The sequence below is a fragment of the Oryza sativa genome, chromosome 6 (genome assembly GCF_034140825.1).
Source record: "Oryza sativa Japonica Group chromosome 6, ASM3414082v1".
Taxonomy (NCBI): domain Eukaryota; kingdom Viridiplantae; phylum Streptophyta; class Magnoliopsida; order Poales; family Poaceae; genus Oryza; species Oryza sativa.
The window spans coordinates 27,598,610-27,620,012 of NC_089040.1; the positions used below are offsets into that span (position 1 = coordinate 27,598,610).

Consider the following 21,403-nt stretch of genomic DNA (forward strand, 5'->3'; position numbering starts at 1 on the left):
GGTGCACTTCCATTGAGAATCTATAAAATTTCAGTACAACACTGTACATTCTAGTGTTTTTAAGTGAGAAATTAGGAATTTGGGTGTTCATGTGTACCCCCAAACACAATATAGCTTCGCCACTGAGTACCGTACATACGTCTCGTAGCTACTCTCTCAATTTCCATATTATAAAATAATAGTATTTTTAACACAAAATAAACATATTATCAAAATATATTCAATGTTAGATTTCATTAAACTAATGTGGTGTTTCAGATGTTCCTATTTTTTTTATAAATTTAATCAAACTTTTAAAAAATTGATTAAAAAACCAAAACCGACTTAATTATAATATGAAAAAGGAGGGAATAACCCGGGTTTACGATTCCGACGAAATCCGGTCGGATTTCGTGAAATTTCGACGTTTCGACGAGGCTTGAAAATAGAAACCGTCTGAGATTTCGAGGAGTTTCATCCAAATTCAAATTTGAATTGATAAAAAGGAAAAAAATCAAATAAAATCTTATAAATACAATGATATTCATAGAACTTGTTGGGATATAAATTTTCGAAAAAAAGATGTATTGTGTGTATTTACTGAAACTTACATCAGGAAAGAAAAGAATTTCAGCAAATTACCTCTGTTTCAAATTACTGATCGAAATTTCGATGATTTCGATCGAAATTTCTCTAAAACCGATCGGTTTTCAAGAACTTATCGGCAAACTCGGGGAATTTGTATTCAGATTTTGGTTTATAAAATTTGTTCGGAATTTATCGGTTTTCCACCGGATTTCGCGAAATTCTGAATTTCGCTAGTGCCCGAAAAGGAAGGGCCTGTTGGAACCGTAAACGCTGGGAATAACTATTTTTGCTAGACAATAACTGCTACATTCTACTGCTAGTAGCTATGGTAGAATTTTTTGGCCATGGCTCTCGTAGTGGTACCGCCCGGCCAAATGCTACTGGTACGTACTGTGGTACTCCCGCAGTTGCACATCAATTCAATTAGTCACATTGATATGAACAACATATTATATCTGGCCAGTAGTTTTAATTAATAGTACGTAAAAAGATGCATGCATGTCATCCTAAAATACTATATATATCCGTTCGTAAAAAGATGCATGTCCTCCTAAAATACATGAAATCAAAACGTAAAATATTGAATTGTTAATTGATGCAAAAATAATAGGACTTAAAAATTGAAAATTCTGTCAGTAGATTTTCCATGAAAAACTCTTTTATATAGCTATAATTTAATATTTTATAAATATATATGTATAGTTTGACAAATTAATGGTAAACGTGTGCATTAGGGACGACTACTACCGATGTCCAAAACATCATACTTTTGAGAAGGGATGTAATTTGTCCATTGTGAAATATAAGGCACTTTTTTTAACTCTAAACTATAACCTTTTTCTTTCTTTTCGTTAGCACATTTTTAAAACAATTATACAATGTATTTTTAAGATCTTTAAGTTTATTTTTTTTTTGTAAAATATATACTTTTAAAGTTTTGAATAATTAATATTTAATTATTTATGAGCTAATGGATTACCTATAAAAAATATACTCGGTATTTTAGTAATTCAACTGTCCGTAAAAAAAATGTTGATGTACTGTTAACCTTTTCAAGTACATGCATGCATGCACGCTCGGCCAGAGTACGTATTACTGTTTATTGAAAGAAAAAAACATTCAATATGAGAGAAGGACTCTCATATCGAAACTTATTAAAAGAGAAGTGAGGCTCGAACTTAAATCGACTAGCCCACATCTTACGGTATTAGCCGAAAGACCGGGTCTTTCTACGTATTGCCATTTCTGTGACTACGTCTTTTTGTTTTTTTAAGAAGAAGAAAAATAAGAAGAGGAGGAGTAGTGAATTAAGGCAGCGCTCGAGCTGGCTAACCACTGCCAGAGTTGGAAAATAGGAAGGTTGCCATTGAATTCTCTGATGGACTTTTCGCTCCTCCCTCTTGTTATAAATAGGGGAGGGTCTTGGCGTCCCAAGAATCATAGGTGGGTGACAGAGAGAGAGAGATCTCTCCATTCTTCCCAACCCAGCAGTTCTAGCTAGCTAGCTATCTAGTTCATCATCCCCATCCACCGAGCTCGATATCCCTGGCCATGGCCATCTCCATGGCCTCTCCCTTGTCTTCTTGGCCTTGGGCATTCTTAGGCTCATACAAGGCAAGCACACTTGATCAACTGCTGCTTCAATTCTTTGTATATATATACATATCATTGCAACAAACAATTAGTATATATGTGATATAATGATGAACTGATCATGAATTCATGATATGCATTAGCAATGGCTGTTTGGCTAATTGATGGATGGATTGTGGATGATATATATGCAGTATTTGCTGTACGGGCCGGTGGTGGGGAAGGTGGTGCAGGAGTGGAGGGAGCAAGGGAGGTTGCCGCTGGGGACGTCGTGGTGCCTCCACCTCATCCTCCTCCTCGCGCTCCGGTCGCTCACCTACCAGCTATGGTTCTCCTACGGCAACATGCTCTTCTTCACCCGCCGCCGCCGCGTCGTCGACGACGGCGTCGACTTCCGCCAGATCGACACCGAGTGGGACTGGTAATTAATAATAGTAGTAGTAGTAACTTTTTTTTTACCTCCCTCTACTTAGTTGATTACTGTTCTCGTTTGGCTTTTTGTGATCGGGTCATGGTTATGCGCTATCTAAAAGGTACCGTAGATGATTCTCTGTGTAAGTACTTTGGGTCTCTGTTTATAAACAGCAGCATAACTTCAGCTTTTAATTCTTCTTTGAAGTCGATCGGTAGTATTTACTGCTCATGTCCAAGACAGTAGTAATTGCAGATAGATTCCTCCTGGCTAGGAAGCTACCAGTACGACCAAATGTAATGGATGACCCGTTTCATCATGCTATGAACACGAAGCTGGTGTTTAGATTATGGATGTAAAGTTTTTGGTGTGTCACATCAGATATTACATACGGTGTCGCATGTGGTATTCAGGTACTAATAAAAAAAACTAATTACATAATCCGTTAATAAACTGCGAGACAAATTTATTAAACCTAATTAATATATTATTAGCAAATATTTACTGTAACACCGCATTGTCAAATCATAGAGTAATTAGGCTTAAAAATTCGTCTCGCAAATTAGTCGTAATCTGTATAATTAGTTATTTTTTAGCCTATATTTAATAATTCATACATATGTTCAAACGCTCGATGTGACATGCGAAAGTACGATGCTGCCTACAGGCCGGCTATGATTAATTGGCTAGCCGACTCGCACATATCTACAGTTTACATATATACTTTAAACCGCTAGGAATAAATATATAAATGTTCTATTAACATCTTTTTCATGTATTTCTCTACGTCTTATCGACCTTAACTCAACCAAACCAAACACAGGCTTAATAAGGTCTGAAGGGAGGACCAGCCAATTAATGAAAATTAAGTTTCGGTTTAATCTATTATACTCATATAGTAGTATAGTTAGCTCCTTTTTGGGTTTAGATGTGCCATGAGGCCCATGATATATATGGTGTATCAAATCATGCATATATCCCGGTCCATAGCTTAAGACCATGAAGTGTTGAAGACCGTATCACGATTGGAGGTTGGGAGTAAATGCTCGCGCAATAACTCCATCTGCATTTCGGTGGCCGTGTTGGTCTCGATTGCGAAGTGAGCGAGCGAGTACCAGTAGCAGCATGTCGTAACGTGGTGCCATTCAAAGCGCACGAGATCACGGACATGTGGCACGAGGATTCAATGGCAAATCATTTATCACCATTTGTAAGAGTGGAAAATAATTAATTATTCATCGACACACCACACCACTCTTGCTTTTGCTAATGCACCTTGACAAACCATAAACCATGTACAATTTGCTCCTACCTCCATCACAAAATATTACTACTATGTAGAATGGGTCAACAGATCTATATGAAATCTTCGTTCACAATCGTTGTTTTAGAATGAGTCAAAATATTCGTTGTTATTCTATCTCAAAATATTCTAGACTACAAAACTCACCATCATTGTATCGTTGTTGTCGGATCTCCTCTAGTGGACGAAGAGAGTTCAACTTGTCTACGATGGTTGAATGCCACTTCCATGCTCTTATTATCTCAAAAAATATATATGTAAATCATGTATGATATTATCCCATTTTGATTGTTATCATTAATGTGATGTGAGATATCTTTGAGTCTGTCATTTAATTTGGATGATCTTTTTTTTTCAGGGATAACATGGTGATCATGCAAACCCTAATCGCGGCGGTGCTGGTCACCAGCCGTGTCTTCCCTGCCACGTCGGATCTCTCGGCGTGGGACCTACGTGGGTGGGCCATCGCTGTGGTGCTGCACGTGGCCGTTTCAGAGCCGGCCTTCTACTGGGCCCACCGGGCCCTCCATCTGGGCCCACTCTTCAGCCGGTACCACTCCTTGCACCACTCCTTCCAAGCCACCCAAGCTCTCACAGGTAACAATAATACCCTGAAATTAAAGTTCTTTTCGTACAGCTCCAACTCCTAAATATAACTCCAGAAGTTGAGTCTGGAGTGGAGTTGTGAAGAAGAGCTCTACCCAACTCCACTCTTAATTTTGGTGGAGCTGAAACTGTTTGGCTGAGCTCAGCTATGCCAAACAGCCCCTAATTTTCATCTACAAACTTTATTAATTACTCCCTCTATATTTTAATGTATGACGCCGTTGACTTTTTAATCCACGTTTGATCACTCGTCTTATTCAAAAATTTTATGCAAATATAAAAATACTTATATCATGCTTAAAGAACATTTGATGATAAATCAAGTCATAATAAAATAAATTCTAATTATACAAATTTTTTGAATAAGACGAAAGGTCAAATGTTTGTCAAAAAAGTCAACGGCGTCATACATTAAAATACGGAGGGAGTACTTATTAGCGTCTAATTTCGTTTTGGGAGTACCTATACATCTTTCGAAATATTTTTATGATTGTATCACACAGATTTTTAATCTTTAGATTAAAATATGATAGATATAATAAAAAATAAAAAGCAATTAAGAAACACCATAATGGACACTAAATTACCATATCCTCAAGAAAAAGACCAAATCCAATACAAAATTTAAAATTTATATGCGAAGATTCAAAAATTACAGTGTAACTTACAAAAGTTACAGTGTAAGTTTTATAAATTACACTGTAACTTACAAGAGTACAAGAAAATGCACTGTAAATTTGAGTGAGAAAATCGAGTGAGAGATAAGAAAAAAATCTTTCGAGTGAGATATAGCAAAATCGTTTCGTTTTTAATGATGTGTTTAATTAACTGCTTGATTAATGCAGCTGGGTTCGTGACGCCATTGGAGAGCCTGATCCTGACGCTGGTGGCGTGGGCCCCACTTGCAGGGGCCTTCATGGCGGGACACGGCTCCGTGAGCCTGGTCTATGGACACATCCTCCTCTTCGACTACCTCCGGTCCATGGGGTACAGCAACGTCGAGGTCATCTCACACAAGACCTTCCAGGATTTTCCCTTTCTCAGATACCTCATCTACACACCATCGTGAGTCCTCTAATTTACATACTATTCATAATATCATCCAAACTGATCCACTATGTTCCCTTACCTCGCTCCACTAATTTATATTTATTCAAATTAGGCCATATTTGATTTAAACTACTAAACAGATTGTTGACAAATTAAATATTTCAAAAAATAAATTTAACAGTAGCTTAAAACAAGTTGTCTAAATAATAGGCTTCTTTTCTTGAAAAAAATATTTTGTGAAGTGCAAAGCAAACAATTTGTTAAAATATATAGTCTGGTGAATAATAAGCTAATTAAGATAACAGGACAAACATTTTTAGTAGAAATTTAGTACAATATGTGTGTAGTGTGTTGTGCGCATTCTACACCCTTTATTTTCCATACCATATACTCCGTATTTAAAAACTTAATAGGTACCATATGTACAGTACTTTCAATACGAATCCGGTAGGGAAAAAACATACGGTATATATTTTTCCTTTATTTTACATATGTACTTCGTACTTATTAGCAGCGTATTTTCTTAATTAACACCATTTAATGTCGCATGCTCCCGTGCACGCGTCTGGATAGAGGCCTATATGTGTACAGAGCGACATGTCCAGTGCACTATAGTCGAAGGCACCAAGTCATATATCTGTATGTGGTGTCACCATGCAATTAACTCGAAAAAGATTGCACTTAGACAGCACAAAAATATACCAAAAACTGCCAAATTAATTGAAGTGTCACGCCCATTGGCCAATGTGGCGTCCACTGTCATGTGTCGACCTTAATTAGTTATATTAAGGCATCTCTGGATAAAACATATAATTTCTGTTTCCAAAATTGTCAACGAATTAATCAAGTTGTCGCAGTGATGGCGAAGTTCTTGCATTTCCAAAAAAGGCCTTGCTTGCATGAGAAATAAAAAGATTGATACTATGAAACATTGAAGTAAATGAATAATGGACTATCAGATTTTGTAATATTATCTACTCGAGGGTCCAAACAAGTGCATATTGTAAGGTTCAAAAGTTTTTTTTTTTAAAAAAAAAAACTAACGAGCTTATATATAGAAATCATAGGAGCTAAGGAAGTGTGTCCACTATGCATTTTATTACTGTATGAGAGTCACATTGTTGGAGCATATATCACTTTCCAATTTGGAATACTCCTATATATATATGTCGTGGTCATCTAAAGCGAATGTTATCGATCCTGTCCTGGTTAACGAATGGATCAGGTATCCCTTAAACCAGTGACTGCATTAATAGCCAGGTTTGACGAGAATGGCCATATGATTTATAACCCTAATCATTGCTGCTGCGTACTGGAAACTGATAATCAATGCTCGTGATAAACTGATGGAGTACTAATCAAGTGGTCAAATGATTTAATTTTTCTCTAATCAGGTGAGTCACTGTGCATGAACAGAGCAGCTTAGATAGGGATGGGCTAGTGGTTGACAGGAATTAATTAAGAAGTTGAAACCATTGTAGGGAGGTCTTGGAGACATGATTTGCAATTTGGAACCCGGACTGACGTGACTTTTGTGTCCATTTCGACGATATTCCTAGAAATTAAGACTGCTGCTAATTAATCCTGTGGATGCTTGTGGTGATGTGTGCAGGTATCTTAGCCTACACCACAGGGAGAAGGACTCCAATTTCTGCCTGTTCATGCCTCTCTTTGATGCCCTGGGAGGGACCCTCAACCCCAAGTCTTGGCAGCTTCAGAAGGAGGTTGACCTAGGTATTAGCTACTCTCTCTATTCTAAAATATCACAATCTACTTCCTCGCAAAAAAAAAAACAAAACAATCTACTATTAAATTGGATATAACGTAGTACTACAATTTAGACAGAGAGTTTATCCATAACCCAGATTGAACTTAAAAATCGATGACCGTGTGTCTGATTGAATTGAAGAACTAATTAGTTCGAATCATATTTTTTAATTTCTGTAGGAAAGAACCATCGGGTGCCGGACTTTGTGTTCCTGGTGCACGTGGTGGACGTGGTGTCGTCGATGCACGTGCCATTCGCGTTCCGAGCGTGCAGCTCGCTGCCGTTCGCGACGCACCTCGTCCTTCTCCCGCTCTGGCCCATCGCCTTCGGCTTCATGCTCCTCCAGTGGTTCTGCTCCAAGACCTTCACTGTCAGCTTCTATAAGCTCCGCGGCTTCCTCCACCAGACCTGGAGCGTGCCCCGCTACGGCTTCCAGGTCACACGTTTCATCCAAGCCTCAAGGCTGATTTCCATTGAACTGGTTAGTGCATGCAACTTATCGTTTTATTTTTTTTAATGTCCTGCAGTATTTCATCCCTTCGGCGAAGAAGGGCATCAATGAGATGATCGAGCTCGCGATCCTGAGGGCGGACAAGATGGGCGTCAAAGTGCTCAGCCTTGCTGCACTCAACAAGGTGAGTAATAGCATCATACGGATTCGATTAATTAGCTACTCATAATTGTGTACCGATCGTACTAGCTGTACTTCGTACTGCGTTGTGAGTGATGGGTTGATGTAATTAAGCTGCTTGCAAGTGCAAGCATGTTGGTTGTCTTCCTCTAGTAGGACAAAGTCAAGTGCAGACTGTGCAGTGTTAGTAGGTTGTTGTTAGCTATAGCTCGATTAATTCCTTTATGACACGCATGTGGCCGTGCCATTCTGGTACTGTGTCCATACAGCGACGGAACTTTGGGCGAGTCGTAGTATGCAGGTAGTACAAGTGAACACCAATGTCCCAATGATTCTGTTTGTGATAAATTCTTGATTCTGGGTAGGTAGCTAAACGTCATTGGTTTGTACTGTGTACTACTCTTAGCAACGTGGTTATAATGGTTTCTTGTCAGATGTCACTGAATTTGACGGCAGGAAAGTTCAGTGAAAGATCGAATATATTAACTGAAACTGTAGTGAGTAATTCTTTTTTGTGTGTGTGTGTGCTCGACAGAATGAGGCGCTCAATGGGGGTGGCACGCTGTTCGTCCGCAAGCATCCCGACCTGCGGGTGAGGGTGGTGCACGGCAACACCCTGACGGCGGCGGTGATCCTCAACGAGATCCCCGGCGACGTCGCGGAGGTGTTCCTCACCGGTGCGACGTCGAAGCTCGGCAGAGCCATCGCTCTCTACCTCTGTAGGAAGAAGATCAGAGTCTTGGTACGTTCATCAGAAGAATGCTATAGAGAGAATGGAAGTGATTCAGCTTAGCTTACTGTTTTTGTGTTTGTTTTGTTCAGATGCTGACACTGTCAACGGAGAGGTTCATGAATATTCAGAGGGAGGCCCCTGCGGAGTTCCAGCAGTATCTGGTCCAGGTCACCAAGTACCAGGCTGCACAGAATTGCAAGGTAGTACGTACGTAAAATATAATTGAACTGGTCGGTGTATGCAACTCAATCATGATGTCTTACGACGGCGATGTCGGTCGTCGCAGACGTGGATCGTGGGGAAGTGGCTGTCGCCGAGGGAGCAGCGGTGGGCGCCGGCGGGGACGCACTTCCACCAGTTCGTGGTGCCGCCGATCATCGGGTTCCGGCGGGACTGCACGTACGGGAAGCTCGCCGCGATGAGGCTGCCGGAGGACGTGGAGGGGCTGGGGACGTGCGAGTACACCATGGGCCGCGGCGTCGTGCACGCGTGCCACGCCGGCGGCGTCGTCCACTTCCTGGAGGGGTGGGACCACCACGAGGTCGGCGCCATCGACGTCGACCGGATCGACGCCGTCTGGAACGCCGCGCTCAGGCACGGCCTCACGCCGGCGTGAACGCCGGCGACGGCGACGGCGGCTAGTAGTAACTACGTACAGCACGGGGACGCCGAATAACTTTCGTGTTGTGCGTGTGTGTCGATCGATTGTACGTTGCATTGTTCGCTCGCCCGGCTAGCTTAATTAATTATCGGGCGTGCTTGTGTTGTGTGTTGATAGCTAGCGTCGTACGTAAGAATACCGCAGAAATGACAAGAAAGAATGGATGATTCCTCGTACACTTTGGGTGATTGTTGCTCACTTTGGGAATGGTTCATCTGCATCACTGCATGTGTGTGGCGATGCGCGAGAAACCGTCGTTGCAGTGAGAGTGAGACGTGCCGCGAGTGTAGCGGCCTCCCGAATTTTTCCCGAGAGAATTGTGGGCGTCGGCCCATTTGCGGACGGACTCGCACACGCGGTTGATTTGTTCCCGGGCCACAAACAAATTGTTCCCAATCCCACGAACGGCCCAGTTTGTTCGCACCGACAAAGCTTGTTTACGTTTTGGGCCGTTTCGGACCGACAGGTGGTCTTTTTGGTCAGCAACATAGAATAACTTTTTTAAGTAAACTGGTAACATGATTGTACTTTGTTATAGTCCGGTGTCGATAGGGAAATGCCCCGGATCGGTCGCTCGGGAGAGGGAGAAATATCGAGCGCTCTCTCCCCCCACGCGCTGCCTGTCCTTGGCTCCACCACGTCTCTGCTCTCATCTGCCATTTATCTCCATCATATACTCCATTGCAACAAATTACCTATGTATTTTAAAAAAAATCTCTATTAAGGAAATTTGGTTTATTTTTTATTCCAATAAAAATATTTCATTTAGTGCACTTACAATGTTTCATTATGTATAGATTTAATGTTGCAGTGAACTGAAATATTTCATTGCAACAAAACAAATCACCCACATATTTTGGAAACCGCTATTAAGGAAATTCGGTTATTTTTTGTTCCACAAAAAATGTATCACCTAGTGTACTTACAATGTTTCACAATGTATAGATCTAATGTTGCAGTGAACTGAAACATTCTTCGCTGTTTGCTGAAAGATTGTTTATATATAAGGTGAAACAACACCCGATTTAAACGAGTGAAACATTTTCGATCTACTTAGTAAAACAATTCCGATATACCTGATGGAACATCGTGCAACATTTAAAAATAATTCAATAATAAGCTAAATTTTTTTTCGTCGGAATATATCCATGTGTGGTCTTGTTTTGAAGATTTAATTACAACGAATTTAATGGTACAATCGGATCATGATTTGGATAAGTAATTTAAGAGAAAAATCAGTTTAAAGTGGTTTTGTACGCATACGTGGCGCTGACGTCATAATGTCAGCGTCCGATTTTAACCCCCTCCCATCGAGCGCCCGAGCCGAAGTCATCCCCTTGTCCTTATAACTAAAGAGTTACTCCCTCCACTTCAGGTTATAAAACGTTTTGACTTTAGTCAAAGTCAAACTACCATAAGTTTAATTAATTCTGTAGAAAAAAATAGTAATATTTTTAACCTAAGACTAATATATTATAAAAATTTATTTAATTATAGATTTAATGAAACTATGCTGGTGTTGTAAATTTTACTATTTTTTCTACATAATTAGTCAAACTTAAAGTAGTTTGAATTTGACCAAAGTGAAAACGTCCTATAACCTATAAAACGGAGGGAGTATTATATTAAAAAACATATAAACCGGTGCTTAAAGAAAATGGACCGCGTGGAATCGGAGGTAGAAGTTATAGGACGAGTCTGCTTTGAAAAAAATCTGATATAGGAGGTAGAATGTTTTTGACTGTCATGAAAAGAAGTGGTCCGTGCAGCGACAAAAAAGCAAAGAAAGTGTCACGCCGTGAATTTGATCAATGTCGTTTTTTTTTGCAGATGATGAAAAGAAAAAAAATAATTATGTTTAATTTTCAAATTAAACATTGGTTCATTATAAGATTTCAGAATCAGTAAATATCTATTGAAGAAAGAGGTGTAAAACTTTTGATTTTTCAGCCATCGGATGCATGGTAAGCGCTTGATATAATTTCTAAAATCGAACACGGACTTGCGTGGAGACGAATCGTTTTCACGGCTCATGCGTGGACGATAGATGGTGCGGACTCTAATATGTAGTGTTCTACAAATGACAAAAAGAAAAAAATATGTTTAATTTTTAAATTAAAAACTGGTTCATTATAAGATTTTAGAATCACTATACATCCGTTGAAGAAAGAGGAGCAAATAGATGGTGCGGACTCTAATATATCGTGTTTTGCAGATGACGAAAGAAAAAAAAATAATACGTTCAATTTTTAAATTAAAAACTGGTTCATTATAAGATTTCAGAATCACTAAGGTGCTAGTGGCGGAGAGAAAAAAATTGCGCAACAATCTAGCGAGAGGCAAAGTAATAATAGGATTTGAGATGTGGGAGACAAAGTAGACTTATTCCGAGTAGGATTTGAAATGTGGGAGGCAAAGTAGACTTATTCTGAGGCAAAGTAATAATAGGATTTGAGATGTGGGGGGAAAAGTAGACATTTCGAGCAATCTAACCTGAGAGAGGCAAAAAAAAAGTAATAATAGGGATTTGAGTTGTGGGAGGCAAAGTAGACTTATTCCGAGGCAAAAAATAAAAGTAATAATAGGGATTTGAGTTGTGGGAGGCAAAGTAGACTTATTCCGAGCAATCTGGGATGAGAGAGGCAAAGTAACAATATATGTGTAGAATGGAGAGGTGGTGGGAATCGAACCGTGGTGGTCAGGTTGAAGATTTCCTCCACAAACCAAGTAGGCAGGCTGCTAGTTGTGATTGGTGGCTACATGAGCATACATATTGTATATCAACCGAGATTTTAGAGTAGATTAGAAAAGGTCCGATCCGACTATTAAGCGAAGTAAAACGGATTTTTGGCAACGTGATCTGCATGACGGACGAAAAAAAAAAATCCGGAAACCTTACTTATTTTTTTATTAGGTATACTAGAAAAAAATACCTGTGTATTGCAACGGGTAAAATTATTTTTCGATCGCTATACATTTTTCTTTGGTTTTGGATAAATACTCATTCCTTATTTACTTTATAGTCCCAGCCCAGTCCGCTACCTCCCTCTGCTGGGCCTACCTCTCCTGCCTCTCTAAGACCTAACCCACAAGTGTAGCTGCAATTCTAGCTCACATAGTCAACTGCCGTCTTCAACCTCTAGAAGACAGTCTCGTGTCCATACGATGCCAAAACCGATCCTCCCCATCAAATTCGGTCGAATCTGTCTCGATCTTCTAAAATTGGATGAGGACTTTTGATACACTCGATCTCCTCTTTTTGTTTTTATCAAAATCGGAGTGAATCCGCAAAACTTGATAAAAAATGACTTTCAATTAGAGATTAAATTCGGTGAATTAAAGCAGAATTGAATGTGGAAAATCATGAGAAAATGATGAGAGAGTAGTGGGGAATTGATTTTTGCAACTAATTGGATGAGGGAAAGCATAGAAAACTAATTGATTTTTGTCGACGTGACGACAGCGCTAGGGTTTGACCCGACGACGAAAAAATATGGCAGATAAAAAAATCCTACCAAAAAAAGTAAAAATAAAATAACGGATAAAAAACGAAAAAATAGGGAAAAGGTAAAAAAAATGGAAGGAAAAAATAGACGGACGGAGAGAAACGGAAAAAAAAGCGGGCGGAGAAAAAAAAAAGGAAAAAAAGGGGCGAGAACAAATGGGAAAAAAAAGTAGACGGAAGGAAAGGAAAAAACGGAAAACCAAAAAAAAAAAGGGGGAAAACGAAAAGCAAACGGATCGGAAAAAAAAAGAGGAAAACGGTGAAAAAGAATGGACGGACGAAATTTTTTTTACCGGAAGCTTTGCTTATTTTTTAATTAGGTTTAGATATATACTAGAAAAGATGCCCGTGCGTTGCAACGGGTAAATACATTTTTCAATGATATATTAAGAGCTAAGTTTGCAACGGGTAAATAATTTTTTCAGTGATATATTAAGAGCTAAGTAATAAACTGAAATATTGTGATCACTATACACTAATAATTGAAAAAGTTAATAAAAATCTTAACATTGGCATTGCTATAATGTTAATGAAAATATTTCCTGGGTTTTTGCCAAAAGCCTTCCTTCTTTTTCAGCCTAGGCTAGTCCGCTACCTCCCTCTATTTAGTCTGCTTCTCTTCGACCCTACCATCTTCAATTTCCCGAATATGACTACCATCTTCAACCTCCTGAAGATAATCACGTGCCCGTAAGTTTGCCGGAGCAAATCTCCCCATCAAATCCGTCCGAATCTTTCTTGGTCAACCAAAATTGGTCGAGGGTTTTTATCCACTCGATCTACTCTTTCCGTATTCCCCAAAATCAGAGTGTAAAACTCGGAATAAAAATGACCGGGGAACATTACCGTCATCATCGGCATCAAATCCGGCCAAATCTTTCTTGGTCAACCAAAATTGGTTGAGGGTTTTTTATCCACTCGATCTACCCTTTCCGTTTTCCCCAAAATCAGAGCGTAAAACTCGGGATAAAAATGACCGGGGAAGATTGCCGTCATCATCGGCAACTGTTGAACAGAGATTAAATCTAGCAATTAAAGCCAAATCGAAGGGAAAATCATGGAGAAAATGATGAGAGAGGAGTGGGGAAACGTTTTTTGCAATTAAATTGGAGGACAAAACACAAAATCGATATGGCGGCGGCGCGGCGCTAGGGTTCACCTCGGAAGGCGTGCAGCGAACAGATGAGATTATAAAACTGGATGAGAAAAAAAAAAGCGCACGGGAGAAAAACTGGCGACAAAAAAGATTGACGAAAAAAACTAAAAACGCCCGAGAGGCGCGCAGTGGACAGATCGGATTAAAAAAGGGACCAAAAAAAACAAAATCCTAAGCATGTGCGCATAAAAAACTTTTTTACGTGCAAAGAAAAAAGGAAAAAAAACGGACTTTTTTTTTCCTGGCAGATTTATTTTTCCTTTTTCTACGGGAGTCGGACAAGAGATGTTTTTTTTTCTTTTTTTTTAACTGACAACGACCAAAGCTTTTTTTTAAGGGAAAATCGGAACCATGCCATTATAATTTTATAAAATTTGAGATATGCCATTTTGACCTACATGTCATTGACTCATATGGGTCTTATATGTCATTGAGATACCGATGGCATATCTCAAACTTTGCAAAATTATAATGGCATGGTTCTAATTTACCCTTTTTTTAATCGCTTGTTAAGTCGGACTTTCTTTTATTTCTTTATTTACCTTTTTTTAGTCGGACTTTTTTTCTTTCTTTCTTTTTTACAGAAGACGGAATCTATTGTAGTAGAGATATAGATTAAAACTGAAAAATAAAATTAAAACCGTTTCAAACACAGATGACGTACCAAAATTCTGGTAAAAACATCTTAAACTTTTATAATAGGTAAATATATATATATATATATATATATATATATATATATATATATATATATATATATATATATATATATATATATATATATATATATATATATATATATATATATATATATATATATATATATATATATATATATATATATATATATATATATATATATATATATATATATATATATATATATATATATATATATATATATATATATAGTTTAGTTAAGATGAAATTCATTGCGGGAGTTCGCTTGGATATATATATTTTTAGAAAATCATGAGCTGCAGGTAGGAGTCCGATCGTCTCAAGTTAGTATGCGAGTTCTTTTCAACAGATTTCTTATAATTCCATCTATATTACCAAAAGTGAACGATCTTGAAAACCGACTCAAATACGGTTATGTATTTCCAAAAGCAAACAAACTTAAAAACCAACTTATACGAGATTTAGTACATTATAATATCGTGAGTCTGAATAAATTCATAATAGTACGACGTATTATAGTAGGTTCTCTTTATGAAAGGAAGGAAGTAGTCCTCTTTGGACTGACTTGATTCTGTGATCGTTTTCTTCGGTTGAGACAAACAGAAGCAGGCTAACCTAGGAACCACATGCGCACGTGACAGGTGAGACTCCCTACAAAGTGCAATGTGATTAAGAAAAGCAAACATATCAGTTTTGCTGACTCCTGATGATAAAAAGGTTTTACGCAAAGCAAGAACCATGCTGTCTAGTGTCTACGGTAGCAAAAAGTGCAGAGCTTTTTTCTTGACACTGAACGAAAATTGCTACTCGCTGTAGCCCCTCTCAAAGATGGGTGAGAAAACGGTGGCGGAAAAGTTTGGTGAGATATTTTTAAGGAAGAATTTCATCACTTTCGAAAAGAATGGCATGGCCTTTCTGAACTGTCTCATCTGTCCCTTTGCTTTATAGAGAGGCAAAAAGCAATAAGCAGGTGATGGCATGCAAATCAAGAACAAAAGATGAATAGCAAGTGATGACAACGACTACATAAAACTGGTAAGCTATTGAAAGAAAATTCTCACTAACTATTGATGGAAATTATGTGCCTTTGAGGTGGTATTTTAAGTATTTTTTAATTAAGTCATAGTTTCATAATTCGTAATCAGTTTTTTAAAATAAAAGAAAAATGTATTCTCTAGGAAATAAATAAAACATATTTGCGAGGATGATAGGTGCGTAGTAGTAAGCCAAATTAGAAGGCATTGCCATGGCAACTCCAGTAATAGAGTGACGAAATTTCCATTCGGCTATTTCTCCTCTCTTCAGGTTGTATGCATCTGATCTCTTTGTGCTCCCGGTTCATCCTCGTCAGAAAGAATAAATGACCGTGGACAATAACACGAGATAGTTTCACTAAATTTACAAATTGTAGATATTGACCGCATCTAGGCTGTGTTTAGATTGGCCCAAAGTTTAGAATTTGATTGAAATTAAAGGCGATATGACTGAAAAGTTGTGTGTGTATAAAAAGTTTGATGTGATAAAAAGTTGGAAGTTTAAAAAAAAACTTTGGAACTAAACACACCCCTACTTTACTACTCCATACAAAACGGCTTGTTCTTTTTGTCAGATGAATAAAAGCTCGCCGAATGGTATTACCTAAAAAAACTGACTTGTTCTTTTCTTCTTAATGAACAAATGTGTACGGTTCCCGAGCAACGGTACGATTTTTTTAAACACAGTAGCAACCGTATGATTTTGACAAGGAAATTATGTATATAAATTTCTCATAATATTATCTTTTTTTGGGGATTCTCAGAATATTATCTAATACTATTTTTTAACTAAATAATAGTTCATACCTCAAATAATGATCACAAATCGTTCACCTATTAAAGAAAGAAGTATTTAATATGTTCCTATCCTATTTTTATAGGATTTTGGATTAAAAAAAAGGCAGACCGTTTACCATTCAGTTGCTAAGGGCTCTTTTAAAAAAAACGTAAATATTAGAGAATGATCTAATATCAAATATCAAGTAGTTAGAAGGGATGAGGTTTTAAACCCAGGTTGTTTAGCCCACCACCTTGTGAAGCTAGCCGGAAGACCCCTGAATGTTTCTCGGCTCTTTTACAGTATAGGATTGTGGAAACATATGAATAGGAAAACATAGGAATCAAATATCATGCTTATTGGATTTCTACAAAATTTCAAACACACAAAACTTTAAAAATTATCGTTTAGTTGACTCATGGAAAAACATAAGGATTCGATACACAAGTAGTAAACACGTGAGGTAAGATCTTGTACTTATTTTTCTTCAAAATTACTCTAGAATTCATTCCGTATGAATTTGATAGATTGGAAATAATCCTTTGTTCCACATGGCTCTATAAAGATTGTCTCCTAGAGGATAAATTCTCTGGAATTTCTTTATCTTTCTTTTGAACTTATACATTTTTTCTCTGTTTCAAAGGGGGCTAAGGGTGTGTTCGGCACCCCTTTTCCCAACCTCTCTCTTGTTTTCCGCGCACACGCTTTTCAAACTGCCAAATGATGCATTTTTTGCAAAAAGTTTCTATACAAAAGTTACTTAAAAAAATCAAATTAATCATTTTTAAAAAAAATTAGCTAATACTTTATTAATCACGCGCTAATGGATCGCTCCGTTTTCCGTGCGGGAGGGATTAGTTCACATCCCCCTGAAACCGAACACAGCCTAAGTCTCATGTCAGCTTTTGCTATACCACCCCTAAATTTATGGCCCCATCGTTTCGCTTATTCGGGAAATAAGCGAAACAATATATTTGCAAACGAAAAATAATTTGTAAATAAAATTTTTATATACGTGTTCTTAGCAATCTAAAAGCAAATGTTGAAAAATAAACTTCGATGTAAAAACCCCAAATTCAACTCCGAATTTAAAGTTAAAAAATTTAAATTTTGGCTAATAAGTGTAATATAATCATAAGCTATAAGATTAGTACTACCTCCATATTTTAATGTATGACGCCGTTGACTTTTTGTCCAACGTTTGACCATTCGTCTTATTCAAAAAATTTATGTAATTATTATTTATTTTATTGTGACTTGATCCATCATCAAATGTTCTTTAAGCATGATATAAATATTTTCATATTTGCACAAAATTTTTAAAGAAAACGAATGGTCAAACGTTGGTCGAAAAGTCAATGACATTGTAAATTAAAATACGGAGGGAGTTGCCGTTAAGTACCAACTCCCAAGTCACAAAAGGTGACCGTTTCTGTTTCTAACTCAGTCTACCTAGACGTGCACTCCATAATTTGCAAACCCTCTAGGGGTGTAGCAGCAAAAGGAAAGGGCCAAGCAAGTTTAATTTAAAACCAACACGACCCGGAAACGAACAAAAAGCCAACTCCCTTTCGCAATTTCGAAATTCGAAACCCACGCTAAATACGACACGCCGGTTGCCAGCGCAGAAGTAACCCGAGGAAGAAGAAGACGACGACGAAGAAGCCAAGCGGCCGCAACCTCGCAGCCATGGCGCGGTGCAGCAACGGCCTCCTCGGCCTCCTCAACGCCGGCGTGCTGGTCCTCGCCGTGGTGGTGCTGGGCGGCGGGATCTGGCTCAGCAACCGCGCCGCCACCACTGACTGCGAGCGGTTCATGGAGCGCCCCGTCGTCGCGCTGGGCGTGCTCCTCCTTGCGCTCTCCCTCGCCGGCCTCGCCGGCGCGCTCTGCGGCGCCTCCTGCCTCCTGTGGCTCTACCTCCTCGCGCTCTTCCTCCTCATCCTCGCCCTCTTCGTCTTCACCGTCTTCGCCTTCGTCGTCACCAACCGCGGCGCCGGCTGGGTCGTCTCCGGGAGAGGGTACAGGGAGTACCGCCTCGGGGACTACTCCACGTGGCTGCAGAGGAGGGTGGAGAACTCCGCGAACTGGGCCAAGATCCGGAGCTGCCTCCAGGACGGCAAGGTCTGCGAGAAGCTTGGGGCCAGGCGCGAGACCATGGACCAGTTCGTCGGCAGCAATCTCTCCCCGATTCAGGTGAGATGAGAAAGCCTAACTCTGTTCTTCTGTTTCTATAAACATCCATGTGAGTTGTTGAATTTCGACTGTTTAGTTCTCGGATTGGGGATTTAGCGGGGGAGATTTGTGGATTGACAGTTGTTGCGACGATATTTTAGTACTGCAATTTTCTTTAAAAGTGGTATTGAATCCCCTTGCGACGGTTGAATTTTGGGGATTGGAGTCGATCAAATCTTTAGGACATGAAATTTTCGATGGATTTGGGCATGCATACAACTGCCTTAAATTGTTGTTTGGATCTCATCGGACTTGAGTTGGTACATTTTGTGGACTCAATCATAATTCCTAGGACTGGTAGAGCATGTTATACATGTGACTCCTGAGTTCGTACAGATAGTACTCTTGATTTCATATGCTGCATTATGGATTAACTCCTCAATTTGTACAGCATTATCTTCAATTATGTACATATACTATATACTATTATTCTCATCATCGCTTTACCGGCATAGTGTACAATGTGCCTTTTTTTTTCCTCAAAAAAGGGCTTGTTCTTTGTTGCAAACTTGCAATTACTTATCTATGGATACAGCCAGCAACTTAGCACAATATTTTCTGGTTGCATGCCATTTTAATACTGGAGGGGTTGGTAAAGATTAACAGAAGATTCGAACTTGTGGTATGGCAAATTGGTAATAAGTAATTCTAGCAATCTAAACTGGATTTCAGTTTGGCAATTGATCAATGGCATATTTCTGTATAAATTGTGAAATTGTTATTTCTTCACATAGAGAGGTTGTTGATGTAGCAGTTTTATCATACATTAATTCTCTTTGAATTTGGCCTGGTAGGTCATTGCGGTTAAAAATGCATATATTTTAATTTGCCCATGCTGCATGCCTGATTTTTTTTGTTGCTGATTTTGGTTGTAATTTATGAAATTTAAACATCTGATCTTATTGTATTGATAACTTAATGCGTCTGAATCCTCCTTTAGCTTGAATTGGCATGTTAGCTTTTGCCAAAATGTCAATACATGGTGCAGCTTTTGATAGTCCATTGCTTAGCTTAATATGTAAACCTGTGCCTTTATTTTTAATCCAGTGATAGCTACCTTTTGAGGCTTCATAAGCACTATTCCACTACTATCTTTGCTCACATGATACTTCTTTTAACATCATCTATATCTTCAGGCATATTGAGCAATTAGTAAACTGCATGTATTCTTTTGTCCTTAATATTCAACCTCTTGATTTAATTCAACGTAATACTACTGTGCTGATGATGTGGAACATGGATAATCTTATGCGCACTGTCATTTACCTTGTATAATTGTATTTCAGCCGTGCCTTTAGATTTTGAATGGCCTGAGCTTTCATCTTTTCATCAGTATAAGAACTATACTAAACTATCCAAATATGTTTTCTGCAACTAACACACCTACATCATATCCAGTCTGGATGCTGCAAGCCCCCAACAGGATGCAACTTCGCCTACGTGAGCGAGACCGTCTGGACCAAACCTTCTGGCTTTAACTCTACCGATGACCCGGACTGCACGACATGGTCGAATGATCAGACCGCCCTGTGCTACGACTGCCAGTCATGCAAAGCTGGTGTGCTCGCTAACCTGAAGAATGACTGGAAGAAGATTGCGACTGTCAACATCATCTTCCTGATCTTCCTCATCATCGTCTACTCCGTTGGGTGCTGCGCTTTCAGGAACAACAGGCGGGACAACTCGTACCCGGCTTGGAAATGATCTGCATTGGCGATGTATAGGTTCTTAGGTCGTGTTCGGTAATGTTTAGCTCGCTCGCGTTTCAAGCAACCCTGTCGTATATCATGCCTTACTGTTTTATGCATCAACCGCTGCTAGTTGAAGCATGGTTGCTATCTTGCCTACATGATGTATGAATTGAAGGCTTATGAAAGATATGTTTGGTCAAATTCCTTTGTGGCCTGGCGGCATAGTTTATTACCTGTTGGTTCATAGTACTGTTTCTGTGTTTCTGTTCTGCATCTTGCAGGTGAATGTCGGAACCTTCATGGATTCTTTCTCCTTACAGAGAAAACCAGTCCTTTTTGCAATATCATCCAAAATACAGAAAGCTGTTGCAGTGCTGCTAATTGCTAACTTTTTTTTTTTTGCGGGGCTGCTAATTGCTAACTGCTAAGGAGTAAAGACTGATGCTATTGGATTCCTTCTTGCAGTAGGAGCTTGCATTTGATTTAACCTTTTGGTATTCAAGTTTGACATGAAAAGCTCGTTAACCTTTAGGCCCTCGTTGATTCAAAGGAAATTTATAGAAATTTTTAGAGGATTTCTTTTCTATAGGAATTTTTCCTATATAGCCATTTGAATTAAAGGAATAAATCATATGGAATCCTATGAAATTCCTATGGAATGCCTAATGCCATACAAGTTTTTGGAGGAAATCTAACATGAAGTTCTACCTCATGGAAACTTTATTTTATCTCTCCTCTAATTCCTATGTTTTTCCTGCGGTCCAATCAAACGGTCTTTCATGTGTTTTTTTCTGTATTTTGCAATTCTCTGTTTTACACTTACATTCATATCAAAACCCTAAGTTTTTCCTATTCTTACGTTTTCTCAATCCTGCTATTGAAAAGGGCACTTACTGCAATTGCTACCAATAACATTCACCTTGTCAACTGTGTCTTGTTGAGTTGCATCCTCTGTGTTGGCGCAAGAACAAAAATGTCGTTTTCACATTTGGTCCACAATAT

The 21,403-nt window shown here is 38.8% G+C and overlaps 2 protein-coding genes across 2 annotated transcripts; both read left to right on the top strand.

Annotated features, from left to right (window-relative positions):
• Positions 1 to 2,006: 2,006 nt before the first annotated feature.
• Positions 2,007 to 9,500, top strand: LOC4341702 (very-long-chain aldehyde decarbonylase GL1-3-like). Its single transcript, XM_015786152.3, has 10 exons — positions 2,007 to 2,181; positions 2,355 to 2,581; positions 4,234 to 4,472; positions 5,327 to 5,546; positions 7,144 to 7,265; positions 7,479 to 7,735; positions 7,827 to 7,934; positions 8,466 to 8,672; positions 8,753 to 8,863; positions 8,950 to 9,500. The coding sequence occupies exons 1-10, from the start codon at positions 2,119 to 2,121 to the stop codon at positions 9,277 to 9,279; spliced, it is 1,884 nt and encodes a 627-aa protein (XP_015641638.1). The 5' UTR covers positions 2,007 to 2,118; the 3' UTR covers positions 9,280 to 9,500.
• An 8,610-nt stretch (positions 9,501 to 18,110) lies between these two features.
• Positions 18,111 to 20,602, top strand: LOC4341703 (tetraspanin-8). The gene is made up of 2 exons (XM_015786344.3): positions 18,111 to 18,671; positions 20,109 to 20,602. Exons 1-2 carry the CDS (start codon positions 18,168 to 18,170, stop codon positions 20,412 to 20,414), a joined length of 810 nt encoding a protein of 269 aa, XP_015641830.1. The 5' UTR covers positions 18,111 to 18,167; the 3' UTR covers positions 20,415 to 20,602.
• The last annotated feature ends 801 nt before the right edge of the window (positions 20,603 to 21,403 follow it).